At 42.7% G+C, this 13,144-nt stretch overlaps 1 protein-coding gene across 3 annotated transcripts in view; it reads left to right on the forward strand.

The window, feature by feature from the left end:
* aph1b (APH1B gamma secretase subunit) overlaps positions 1-13,144 on the forward strand; it is a 109,272-nt gene that overhangs the window by 35,656 nt on the left and 60,472 nt on the right. For all 3 annotated transcript variants that reach the window (XR_009794049.1, XR_009794048.1, XM_061813401.1), the window contains exon 5: positions 6,564-6,691. Coding sequence is in view for 1 of the 3 variants with exons in the window: in XM_061813401.1 (XP_061669385.1) it covers positions 6,564-6,691 (128 nt within the window). In the remaining 2 variants the exon portion in view is untranslated. The remainder of the gene's footprint in view (positions 1-6,563; positions 6,692-13,144) is intronic.

A 13,144-nucleotide genomic window follows, 5' to 3' on the forward strand; every position in this document is an offset into this window, starting at 1 on the left:
AACATAGGAGCCCCCCCAAGGATGTGTCCTGAACTCCTTCCTCTTCACTCTGATGGACCCACAACAGTGGACTAACATCCACCTCCAATCTCTTCAAGTTTCTGGAGGACATGACTGGTGGGCCTCGTCAACAATGATGAGACAAGCTACAGGAGTGAGGTGAGCCACCTAGTGATGTGGTGCAAAAACCATAATCTCCTCCTGAAGGGTGAAGACTTAGAAGATCAGAAAAAAGGGCACACTCAGAATCCCCCCTAACCATCAACTGTGCAGCAGTAGAGCAGGTGGGCAACACCAAATTCCTGGATGTAAACATCTCTGAAACCTGTCCAGGACTGCTAACACCACATCACTGGCTAAAAAGGGTCAACACCTTATGCAGTGCCATGAAAAAGTATTTGTCCCCCACTTCTAATTTCTTTTTTTTTTTTTTTTTGCCCATTACACACAGGTTTCGAATCATCAAACCAATTTTAATATCACTGAGTCAACCCACAGAAAAAAACAAAATGCAGTTTTCAATTGACAATTCCATTTATTAATGCACACAAAAAATCCAAACCTTTCTGACACTCTATGGAAAAGTAATCACCCACCCTTTGTTAGATCACAAAGTCACTGTGACTAACCACAAATTTGGCACACCCAAACCTGATTACCACTGTACTTGTTGAGTGAGGAATTCACTTAGTCTCTCAGAGAATGTGAAGTAGGCTACAAGATCTCAAGAACCAATCCATCATGCCATGATCCAAAGAAATTCAAGAAGAAATGAGAACAAACGTGATTGATGTCCATCAGTCTGAAAAGGTTACAAAGCCATTTCCAAGGCTTCGGGGCTCCACTGAACCACTGTCATATCCATTATCCACAAAGGGAGAAAACCGCTAACAGTGGCAAATCATCCCAGGGATGGACAACCAACTCTGCTGATTTTCTGCCTCAGGACCAGGACAACTTGGTGTGACTGGAACAATGAATTCTCTTGTGTACGAGAAAATCCTGAAGGAGAATGTCCGGCCATCAGTTCATGCTTTCAAGCTCAAATGATCATGCAGCAGAACAGTGATCTGAAACACACCAGCCAGTCCAGCTCTGAATGGCTAAAAAAAATAAACAAAATTAAGGTTTTAGAGTGGCCAAGAGATTCAATTGAGATTGTTGTGTGACTGACCAGTTCATGCTGGGAAAGGTGATAGTGTTTGTTTTTGGCTTTGGGTTTCAACACAATTTGTGATGTCCTGAAAAAGAAACTACTACTGTTCTGCAAAACAGACATGGAGCAAGTTGGCCGAGGGTATCAGCAGAAGGTGATGACAGAAACAGTGAGAGCTGTGAAGAAAACACCCAAAGACAAGTCAGTAATATCACAGCCAAAATCCACATCACAGGGATGAAGTTATCACAATTCTCTATCTGAAGACTTTTAGAGAAGAAATATACAGGCCATACCACAATATGCAAAGCACTGGTCAGCAAAAACAATCATAAAGCCAGATTGGATTTTGCAAAGAAGTACAGAAATGAGCCAGATATGTTTTATGGATTTATGAGACCTAGATAACCTCTATCAAAGTGATGGAAAGACTCAACTATGGAGAAATAAAGGAACTGCTTATGATCGTAAACTATGGTTGCGGTAATGTCATGGCTTGAGCTTCCATGGCTGTGCCTTGAATGGGCTCACTAGTTTTTATTGATGTAACTTGTGATGGTTGCGATAAAGAAGGAGCTAAAGGTGAAAGGTGAAGTTCTCAATTTACTGGTTGATCTTGCATTCCTAGCCTCTCCTATGGTCCCACAATCAGACGGCCAAAATGAGTTTCCTCCGCAGGGTTCCCGTGATCTCATTAGAGAGAATTTGAAAAGCTCTGTCTTCTGGGAAGGGCCCAGACTGGAGTCGCTGCTCTTCCGCATAGAGGTGAGCCAGATGAGGTGGCTGAGACATCTGATACAGATGTCTTCCAGACTCCTCCCTCCTGAGATTTTTCACCCACATCTCACCAGAAAGAGACTCCAGAGATGACCCACATCATGCTGAAGAGACTGTCTCTTGGATTGCCTGGGAACGCCTTGGGATCCCATCCGGAACAGCTGAATGAAGTGGCTGGGGAAAAGGAAGTTTTGATGTCCCTGCTGAAGCTACTGTCCCCACGACCTGACCTTGGATAAGCAGTGGAAGATAGATGGATGAATTTACAGCAAATTAATTCAATCTGATTGGGAAAAGCTTCATCATACAGCAGTGACCCAAAACCCACTGCCAACACAAAAAAGAACTTCATTGGGGGATAAAATGGAATGTCTTAGACTGGCTAAGTCAATCACCAGACCTTAGCCCAATAGTGCAATTTACCTATTGAAAAGGAAACTGAATTTTTCTTCTGAATTATCTTTTTTTTTTTTTTTTTACGTTGCTTTGATGTATCCACTAAGTTCTGGTTCATTCATTCATTCATCATGAAGGGAGAACCCCCCCCCCCCCCCCCAGAAACATACAAGAATTGAAAGAGGCTGTAATAAAAGTACGGAAAAGCATTTCAAATGAAAAATGCAACAATCTGGATTATGGGCTTTAGAGTTATTACAAATTAACAATGCAGCCATATGGGGGCACAAACCAGTGCAATCTGTAGGCCGGTCCCAAGCCCGGATAAATGCAGAGGGTTGCATCAGGAAGGGCATCTGGCGTAAAACCTGTGCCAAACAAATATGAGCGTTCATCTAAAGAATCCCGTACCGGATCGGTCGTGGCCCGGGTTAACAACGCCCGCCCCCGGCACTGCTAACCTGCAGGGCGTCGGTGGAAATTCAGCTACTGTGGGTCGAAGACAAAGAAGAGGAGGAAACCGGATCCGTCGTCAGAAGAAAAAAAGGACTGCACAGATCCTACGACTGAGTGTAGGGACTTTGAATGTTGGGACTATGACAGGAAAAGCCCAGGAGTTGGTTGACATGATGATTAGGAGAAAGGTTGATGTACTGTGTATCCAAGAGAGCAGGTGGAAAGGTAGTAAGGCTAGAAGTTTAGGAGCAGGATTTATATTATTCTACCACGGAGTAGATGGGAAGAGAAATGGAGTAGGGGTTATTTTAAAGGAAGAGCTGGCTAAGAATGTCTTGGAGGTGAAAAGAGTATCAGATCGAGTGATGAGACTAAAATTTGAAATTGAGGGTGTTATGTATAATGTGGTTAGTGGCTATGTCCCACAGGTAGGATGTGACCTCGAGTTGAAAGAGAAATTCTGGAAGGAACTAGATGAAGTAGTTCTGAGCATCCCAGACAGCGAGAGAGTTGTGATTGGTGCAGATTGTAATGGACATATTGGTAAAGGTAACAGGGGCGATGAAGAAGTGATGGGTAGGTACGCCATCCAGGAAAGGAACTTTGAGGGACTGATGGTGGTGGACTTTGCAAAAAGGATGGAGATAGCTGTAGTGAACACTTATGTCCAGAAGAGGGAGGAACATATCGTGACCTGCAAGAGCGGAGGTAGAAGCACACAGGTGGATTATATTTTGTGCAGACGATGTAATCTGAAGGAGATTACTGACTGTAAAGTAGTGGTAGGGGAGAGTGTAACTCGACAGCATAGGGTGGTGGTGTATAGGACGACTCTGGTGGTAGGTAGGAAGATTAAGAAGACAAAGGTAGAGCAGAGAACCATGTGGTGGAAGTTGAGAAAGGAAGAATGTTGTGCGGCCTTTCGGAAAGAGGTGAGACAGGCTCTCGATGGACAGCAGAAGCTCCGGGAACACTGGACTACGAGAGCAAAGGTAATCAGAGACACAGGCAGGAGAGTACTTGGTGTGTCTTCTGGTAGGAAAGGGGAGAAGGAGACTTGGTGGTGGAACCCCAAAATACAGGGAGTCATACAAGGAAAGAGATTAGCAAAGACGAAGTGGGACGCTGAGAGGACTGAGGAGAGGCGAAAAGAGTACATCGTGATGCGACGTAGGGCAAAGATAGAGGTGGCAAAGGCTAAACAAGAGGCATGTGAAGACATGTACACCAGGTTGGACACGAAAGAAGGAGAAAAGGATCTCTACAGGTTGGCCAGACAGAGGGATAGAGATGGGAAGGATGTGCAGCAGGTAAGGGTGATTTAAGGATAGAGACGGAAATGTGTTGACTGGTGCCAGTAGTGTACTAAATAGATGGAAAGAATACTTTGAGAAGTTGATGAATGAAGAAAATGAGAGAGAAGGAAGTTGAAGAGGCAAGTGTGAAGGACCAGGAAGTGGCAATGATTAGTAAAGGGGAAGTCAGAAAGGCACTACAAAGAACGAAAAATGGAAAGGCAGTTGGTCCTGATGACATACCAGTGGAGGTATGGAAGCGATTTGGAGAGATGGCTGTGGAGTTGTTGACCAACTTATTCAACAGAATACTAGCAGGCGAAAAGATGCCTGAAGAATGGAGTAAAAGTGTTCTAGTTCCCATTTTTAAGAACAAAGGCGATGTTCAGAGCTGTGGGAATTATAGAGGAATAAAGTTGATGAGCCACACAATGAAGTTACGGGAAAGAGTAGTGGAGGCTAGACTCAGGACAGAAGTAAGTATCTGCAAGCCACAGTATGGTTTCATGCCTAGAAAGATTACCACAGATGCATTATTTACTTTGAGGATGCTAGTGGAAAAGTACAGAGAAGGTCAGAAGGAGCTACATTGTGTCTTTGTGGATCCAGAGAAAGCCTATGACAGCGTACCAAGACAGGCACTGTGGTACTACATGCGTAAGTCTGGTGTGGTTGAGAAATATATACAGTACAGGACATGTATGAGGGCAGCAAAACAGTGGTGAGGTGTGCCATAGGTGTGACAGAAGAATTTAAGGTGGAGGTGGGTCTGGTGTGTTATGTGACAGAAGGGTTACAGACAGGCAAAAGAGCGAGAGGAAGACCAAAAAGAAGGTTTATTGATGTGGTGAGGAAAGACATGAGGGCAGTTGGGGTTAGAGAGGAAGATGCAGAAGATAGGCTAAGATGGAAAAAGCCGAAGCCAGGACAAACCGAAAGGAAAACAAGAAGAAGAGTTATTACAAGTTAGGGTTATGCCACCAAATATTACCCACTTTAAATTAATTCAAGATGGTCAAAACATTGTTTTTCACTTAAAAAGTGTGTGGGTTCATATAAAAAGGTGGACTGTCCTGACTTGCTTAACATATCGAGATGGAAATCCCATGATATAAAAGTTGTAATTCTGAACTTTTGTCTGTTAATGTTTTGATCTGAAAGCCAAATGTCTTCAGCATACACCAAAAACAAAAGAATTGACCTTTCCATGCCAATATTTTTGAAGGGGACTGTAAAATCCAATACTATAAGCTTATAATACCAGAATTTTTTTTTTTAGATCCACTAATTGTCAATAATGAGCAATACCAACTTCATTTGCTCGAACAACACCAAACTAATTAATGAAACACAAATCACATGGGCCACAGGATCCTTTTGCTTGAATTTTTGAGTTCCTCTCTACCAGAAACTTAAAGTTCCTGAGATTTTTAATGGAAAAGCACAAAGCATACTAGTGTTGTAATTTTGGATACATTTTAAACCTCTTGAAACTTTGGTATAATTACAATAACGTTGTACCATTCTGGTCTTGAATAAACCAATATTTTGTACCGTGCATTAATATCGGTTCATAGGGCTACAAAAATGTTCTTCAATATAATGGGCAATCCCCTCTAATGGACGAGTGCCCATGTTTGTCTATTACACGTTGTGAGAATTGTAGTGTCTAATTTGGATCACTGTTGCTGCCGTCCAAGCCTTAAGCTCTCAGGGGCAGTGTGTTGCACACAATGAGAGAGACATTTGAAATAGCAAAGAAACTCCAATACACGATTGAATATTGTTAATACAACTCATTTTTCACGGTTTGAAAAATGTGCCATTGTGTGCTATATTTCCTCCTTTTATGTTTATACAGAAATTGTGTACCAGTGTTCATTATTTTAATATACAAGTATGTGCTGCGAGTTCAATGCTCCCTTTTATTCACTCGTTAGTGTTGTTTTTCATTTGTCTTCGCTTTGAGCTAGCAACTTTCAAGACAAAAACAAAGGACATTGACTATTCAGTAGGTGTAAATCTTTTATACAAGTTTAATTTCTCGGTGAACTTCAACTCGACTGTCAGTAAAACCTACGTAGGCAACATTCACACTGACTGCCTCCTCGCATGTTAGCATATGAGAAACCTGTTGTTGTGATTATGTGGGCTCTGCATGGCATCCGGGCCCCGGTGGATAGAAGTGCTGGATCCTTGCAGGGAATAGACAGCTGGTAAAAGTGTTAATATCTGAAATTTTAGATTTTATTAAGATCACCCCCCAAAAAAAGACATAAATTACACACCTACTCTTCATATTACAAATGGCACAAAAATGCAAATCAATTGAAATGACAAAATTTCCCCATTCTTCTGATTTTTGTTTGACTGAGGCAAAGTTCAAAGTATACTACACATGGTGGTAAATGATGTGATTAATAAGTGAAATGTATCGTGCATGTTTTTTGTATTTTAACGCTTTTCTCTTTTCTCTTTCTTAGCATTCATGACGATGGCCATTATCCTTCTCCACATGTTCTGGGGTGTAGTATTCTTTGATGCCTGTGAAAAGCAGCATTGGTGGGCAGTTGCTGCCGTTGTCATCAGTCACCTGGTTGTTTCCTGTCTGGTGAGTGATGTGAAAAAGGGAAGGCGGGTTGGTGGTTATCATGTATCAAGTTCACATGGTAAAAACCTAGAACTATCAAAGAAGTGAAGCAGGAGATCAATAGTGAGATGGCGATACAAATTTACACACATTATCTGTAAAACTGAAGAAGTGAACAGTCTTCCAAGATATTAAGATGCAGTGCAGTGGGTACGGAAAGTATTCAGACCACCTTATTTTTTTTTATATTGCAGCCACTTGCTAAAATAATTTGGTAATTTTCTCCTCATTAATGTTCACACAGCTTCCTGTATTGACAATGAATTTTAATTTTTGCAGATTTATTGAAAAAAAAAATTGAAATCTCACACAGCCAGCCCTAACTATTCATAATCTTTGCTGTGACCCTCATATATTTAAATCAGGTGGTGTCAATTTCTTATGATCATCATTTATTAGAGTCCAGCTAAATTTGATTATACTTGTAGGACTTGTCTATATAAGAACTTGTAGGTCAGTGCATGTCAGAGATTAGAATAATAAGGTCAAAGGAACTGCTTGAAGAGCTCAGAGAAACAATTGTGGTAACGCACAGATCAGATCAACATTTACATTCACATCAGAACATTTACATTCACATCAGAACACTAACATTTTTTTTTATTTGCAAACTTATAATGAAAATGTCAACAAGTTCATGTTTTTAACTAAACTAAATATTGCATCACCAACAAACCAAACCAACTATGAACTATAAATTTGAGACTTTTCCAACTTAATTTCTTTTTTTTTTTTTTTAAATCACAACAACATCTGTTTTCTGTGGTATAAAACTGAATTATTGCTCCCACAATAGCTTTTGTAATGCATGCTGACATCTGAATTATGCTCCCAAACAGTTTTAAGGTTAACGTTATGTTGTTCCTTATACAGTCATACCTCTACTTAGGAACATCTCTACTAATGAAAAATTCAGGTTACAAAAACCCTCCTCGAAAACACTAAAACTCTAGGAATTAAGGAATTTCAGGATACGAAAGGGGGGAAAAATGGCACTGGATTCCACCGAACGTAAACATCCTGTACTGTATTTTCGTTTGCATGTGGCAGCTCTCTTGGTTATTGCCATTGCATCTTTCTGGCATCACATTGGCTAGGAGGGATGTCAATCTTTCGCCATGATGCACCACCTGTATCTTGGTTTGCAATAGAGTTGCTCTCCTATTGGCTATTCCCATAGCATCTTCCTGGCATCACATCCTTCCATTGGCACTTCTGTGATGAACTTGCTGTTATCTTCATCACCCAATCCATTTTCAAACACTTGCGCACACTCTTACTGTACAACTTCTTTGTGAATGTATTCATCTTTTTTTACCATGGGGCCCCAAGAAATTGATGGCCAGTGCTAGTGAGAAGAAGTCAGGAGTTTTTTTTGTCCATCAAAACATAGCAAGAAATCGTCGAGAAATATGAAACAGGCATGCTATTGACTAACATCGCCAAAGAATAGGCAACCGGCATATTTAATGACCTTCTGGAAAGGCAGTTGGTCCTGATGACATACCGGTGGAGGTATGGAAGCAATTTGGAGAGATGGCTGTGGAGTTTTTGACCAACTTATTCAACAGAATACAAGCCGGCGAAAAGATGCCTGAAGAATGGAGGAAAAGTGTTCTAGTTCCCATTTTTAGGAAAAAAGGGGATTTTCAGAGCTGTGGGAACTATAGAGGAATAAAGTTGATGAGCCACACAATGAAGTTATGGGAAAGAGTAGTGGAGGCTAGACTCAGGACAGAAGTAAGTATCTGCGAGCAACAGTATGGTTTCATGCCTAGAAAGAGTACCACAGATGCATTATTTGCCTTGAGGATGCTAGTGGAAAAGTACAGAGAAGGTGAGAAGGAGCTACATTGTGTCTTTGTGGATCTAGAGAAAGCCTATGACAGAGTACCAAGAGAGGAACTGTGGTACTGCATGCGTAAGTCTGGTGTGGCAGAGAAGTATGTTAAAATAGTACAGGACATGTATGATGGCAGCAGAACAATGGTGAGGTGTGCCTTAGGTGTGACAGAGGAATTTAAGGTGGAGGTGGGACTGTATCAGGGATCAGCTCTGAGCCCCTTCCTGTTTGCAGCGGTAATGGATCGGCTTACAGATGAGGTTAGACTGGAATCCCCTTGGACCATGATGTTCGCAGATGATATTGTGATATGCAGTGAAAGCAGGGAGCATGCAGAGGAACAATTAGAAAGATGGAGACATGCACTGGAAAGGAGAGGAATGAAGATTAGCCGAAGTAAAACAGAATATATGTGCGTGAATGAGAAAAGTGGAGGGGGAAGAGTGAGGCTACAGGGAGAAGAGATAGCGAGGGTGGACGACTTCAAATATTTAGGGTCAACAATCCAGAGCAATGATGAGTTTGGTAAGGAAGTGAAGAAATGGGTCCAAGCAGGTTGGAACAGCTGGCGAAAGGTGTCTGGTGTGTTATGTGACAGAAGAGTCTCTGCTAGGATGAAGGGCAAAGTTTACAAAACAGTGGTGAGGCCGGCCATCATGTACGGATTAGAGACGGTGGCACTGAAGAAACAACAGGTGGCAGAAATGAAGATGTTGAGGTTCTCGCTCGGAGTGAGCAGGTTGGATAAGATTAGAAATGAGCTCATTAGAGGGACAGCCAAAGTTGGATGTTTTGCTAAACAAGGTTCGAGAGAGCAAACTTCGATGGTTTGGACATGTTCAGAGGCGAGAGAGTGAGTATATTGGTGGTAGGGTGCTGAGGATGGAGCTGCCAGGCAAAAGAGCGAGAGGAAGACCAAAGAGAAGGTTTATGGATGTGGTGAGGGAAGACATGAGGGCAGTTGGGGTTAGAGAGGAAGATGACACGCCGTGGCGACCCCTCGGGACAAGCCGAAAGGAAAAGAAGAAGATATTTAATGACCTCCTGGGGAACGATGGCGGCGAGGGAACTTCAGAACCGGAGCCACACCCAGAGTTTATGGCATCGCTTGGGTGGTTTGAAAAATTCAAGAAATTCACTCTGTTGTTCGGCATGGCGAAGCATCAAGTGTAGACCAGAAGGCAGCAAAAGAATTTGTTTTGAAATTCGAACAATCTGCATTGGAAGAAGGCTACATTCCACAGCAATTTATCAATTGTGACGAGACTGGCCTATTTTGGCAAATGATGCCTCATCATACAGTTGTGTGAATGCCTCCTCCTCCATCCCCCAGAATGACTTGACACTAACCCTTCTCTTCACATTGTTGCTCAAAGGCAAAGGTAAATTAACATGGTTTATAATTCAGTATATTATGTACAGTGAATGCTTAGTTTGGCGTTGGAGGGGGGTTGGAATGGATTACATTATTCACATGTAAAATACGTTTCTACTTATGAAAGATACTAGTTACGAAACAACTTCTGGAATGGATTAATTTTTTAAGTAGATGTATCACTGTATTTAAAATACAAAATTAGCGCTGTGCACTGTATTGTTTGTCGTGTCATCCTTGATGAAAGTGCGCCAAGATGGAATTTTAACATTACACACTGTTTCATCCTGCACTTTCTACTTTGGCTTTGTCACACATTTTTCAGGCACGATGTTTCTCACTTGAAAGAGAAAATGTTGCCCAGTTTTACCATTTTTTTTCTTCTATTATTAACATACTGCAACAGTCATTGCGTCTTAAAATAGCATTTTTTTTTAAAGTCTCGCCATTTTTATCGCGAGTAAACAATGTGTCTAGCTCGTCTTTGTTCTACGTTCCCCACACCATGTTGCTAACGAAAGCACCCATGGTGGGCGGCGCATAAAGACGCTCTCATTGTAAACCGCATTGATGCGTTTGAAAATGCAAATTAAATGTACAATGAAAAGCAGCATATCATGCAATCAGTATAATCAAAAAGTGGAAATACTCGAAAAGAGGGGGAAAAAATGGATTTAAAATCAGACTTTGGGGCTGACATCACCTCTGTTAGCATATGTGTGCAGCATAATATCTAAATGCTGGTTCACCATATTTGCTTTGGAATTTACGCTCCACTGTTTGACGGGAATCTGTCGAACTCAGAGATCGACTGGGTTTGTATTCCATAAGTATATTTTTCATGTAATCAGGACCTAAACCATTTAGTAATTTTTTTTTTTTTTTTTTTTGACCAGAAACTGAGCTCTCTAAAGCTGAATGGAAGCCAATGTAAAGACTTGGGGTTATATGTTTTGACCTCTTTGTTCTGGTCAGAACCCAATCTGCAGCATTCTGAATGAGCTGCGGCTGTTTAATCAGTTTGGTTTTTCGGGAGTCCAGTTAGAAGACCATTATAATCGATTACCTTTTCCTGGTCTGCTTGACACAAATGCAAGCCTTCACTTTAGATATGTTATTTAGATGGTAATAGGCAGTTTTTGTGATTTATTTGATTTGACTGTAGAAAGTCAAGTCGGAATTTATCAGAACACCAACGTTTCGGACCTAGTCTTTGGTTTTTAAAGCTGGTGAGTCCAGGTATTTACTAACATCAATCAATCCATCCATTATCTACCGTTTTCCGGGTCGGGTCGCGGGTGAAGTAGCCCCAGCAAGGATACCCAGACCTCCCTTTCCCCACCCACTTCTTCAAGCTCTTCCAGAGGGATCCCGAGGAGTTCTCAAGCCAGCCGAGCGACATATTTTCCCCAGCGTGTTCTGAAACGTCCTGTGGGTCTGCAGTGGCACATGCCTTAACACCTCACCAGTAAGGCGTCCGGGAGGCATCAGAATCAGATGCATCAGCCACCTCATCTGGCTCCTCTTAATGCGGAGGAGTAGCGGCTCGACACTGAGCCCCTCCCGGATGACCGACCTTGGAGAGGCCACGCCACCACATCATCTACAAAGAGCAGAGATGCGATGCTGAGGCCACCAAACCAGACACTATCTATGCCTCGACTGCGCCAAGATATTCTGTTCATAAAAGTTATGAAAAAAATCGGTGACGAAGGGCAGCCTTGGCGGAGTCCAAGTCTCACCGGAAACGGGTCCGACTTAATGCTTAATGGTACAGCAATGCGGACCGAACTCTGACAGCGGTCGTACAGGGACCGAACAGCTTGTATCAGGGGAGTTGATACCCCATACTCCCGAAGAACGCCCCACAGGACTCCCGAGGGACACGGTTGAATGCCTTCTCCAAGTCCACAAAACACATGCAGACTGGTTGGGCGAACACCCATGCACCCTCGAGGATCCTACCGAGGGTGTCGAGCTGGTCCACTGTTCCACGGCAATGACAAAAACCACATTGCTCCTTCTGAATCCAAGACTCGACTTCCCAATGGGCCCTTCTCTCCAGTACCCCTGAGTCGACCTTACCAGGGAGGCTGAGGAGTGTGATCCCTCTATATTTGGAACACACCCTCCGCTCACCCTTCTTGAAAAGAAGGACCACCACACCAGTCTGCTAATCCAGAGGCACTGTCCCGATGTCCACGCGATGTTGCAGAGGCGTCTCTACCAGGACAGCCCCACAACATCTGGAGCCTTTAGGAACTCCGGGCGAATCTCATCCACCCCCAAGGCCATGCCACCAAGGAGCTTTTTAACATCTCAGTGACCTCAACCCCAGAGACAGAAGAACTTGCCTTAGAGCACCCAGATTCAGCTTCAAAATTTAGCGCTGGGTACCATTTACAAGCTGAACGAGAGCGTCCAAGAACTGACATTTGAGGGACCCGATGCCATTTGTTGAGATTGAGGACTTCCAATGGTTACAAAGTAGTTCCTCTCCTCCAGGTATGACCTGAACCATTTAAAGACCATTCCATTCAGTCTTACTCATGTTTCCAACCTGTTCAACAGGATATTATGATCTACTGTATCAAACAATTTAACAATTTGTGTGATACAGCTGCTAGAGTATTTGAACACCTGAAAATCAATGTTAATATGTGGTACAGTAGCGTTTGTTTGCAATTACAGAGGTTACACCAGGTTTGCGCACACTGCAGGAGGGATTTTGGCTTACTCCTCCACACAGATTTTCTCTTGATCAGACCGGTTTCTGGGCTGTTACTGAGAAACACGGACTTTCAGCTCCCTGCAAAGATTTTCTATTGGGTTTAGGTCTGGAGACTGGCTAGGCCATGGCAAGACCTTGATATGCTTCTTACTGAGCTACTCCTTGGTTTTCTGTGTGCTTTGGGTCATTGTCATATTGAAAGACCCAGTCACGACCCATCTTCAATGCTCTGACTGAGGGAAAGAGGTTGTTCCCCAAAATCTCAATATATGGCCGTGGTCATCCGCTCCTTAATACAGTGCAGTCGTCCCGTCCCATGTGCAAAAAAACACCCCCAAAGCATGTTACCACCCCAAGCTTCACAGTAGGGATGGTGTTCTTGGGATGGAACTCATCATTCATTCACTCCAAACACGCTTAGTGGAATTATAGATCTGACCACAAAACATTCTCCCATGACTTCTC

The sequence above is a fragment of the Syngnathoides biaculeatus genome, chromosome 3, assembly GCF_019802595.1.
Source record: "Syngnathoides biaculeatus isolate LvHL_M chromosome 3, ASM1980259v1, whole genome shotgun sequence".
Classification (NCBI taxonomy): domain Eukaryota; kingdom Metazoa; phylum Chordata; class Actinopteri; order Syngnathiformes; family Syngnathidae; genus Syngnathoides; species Syngnathoides biaculeatus.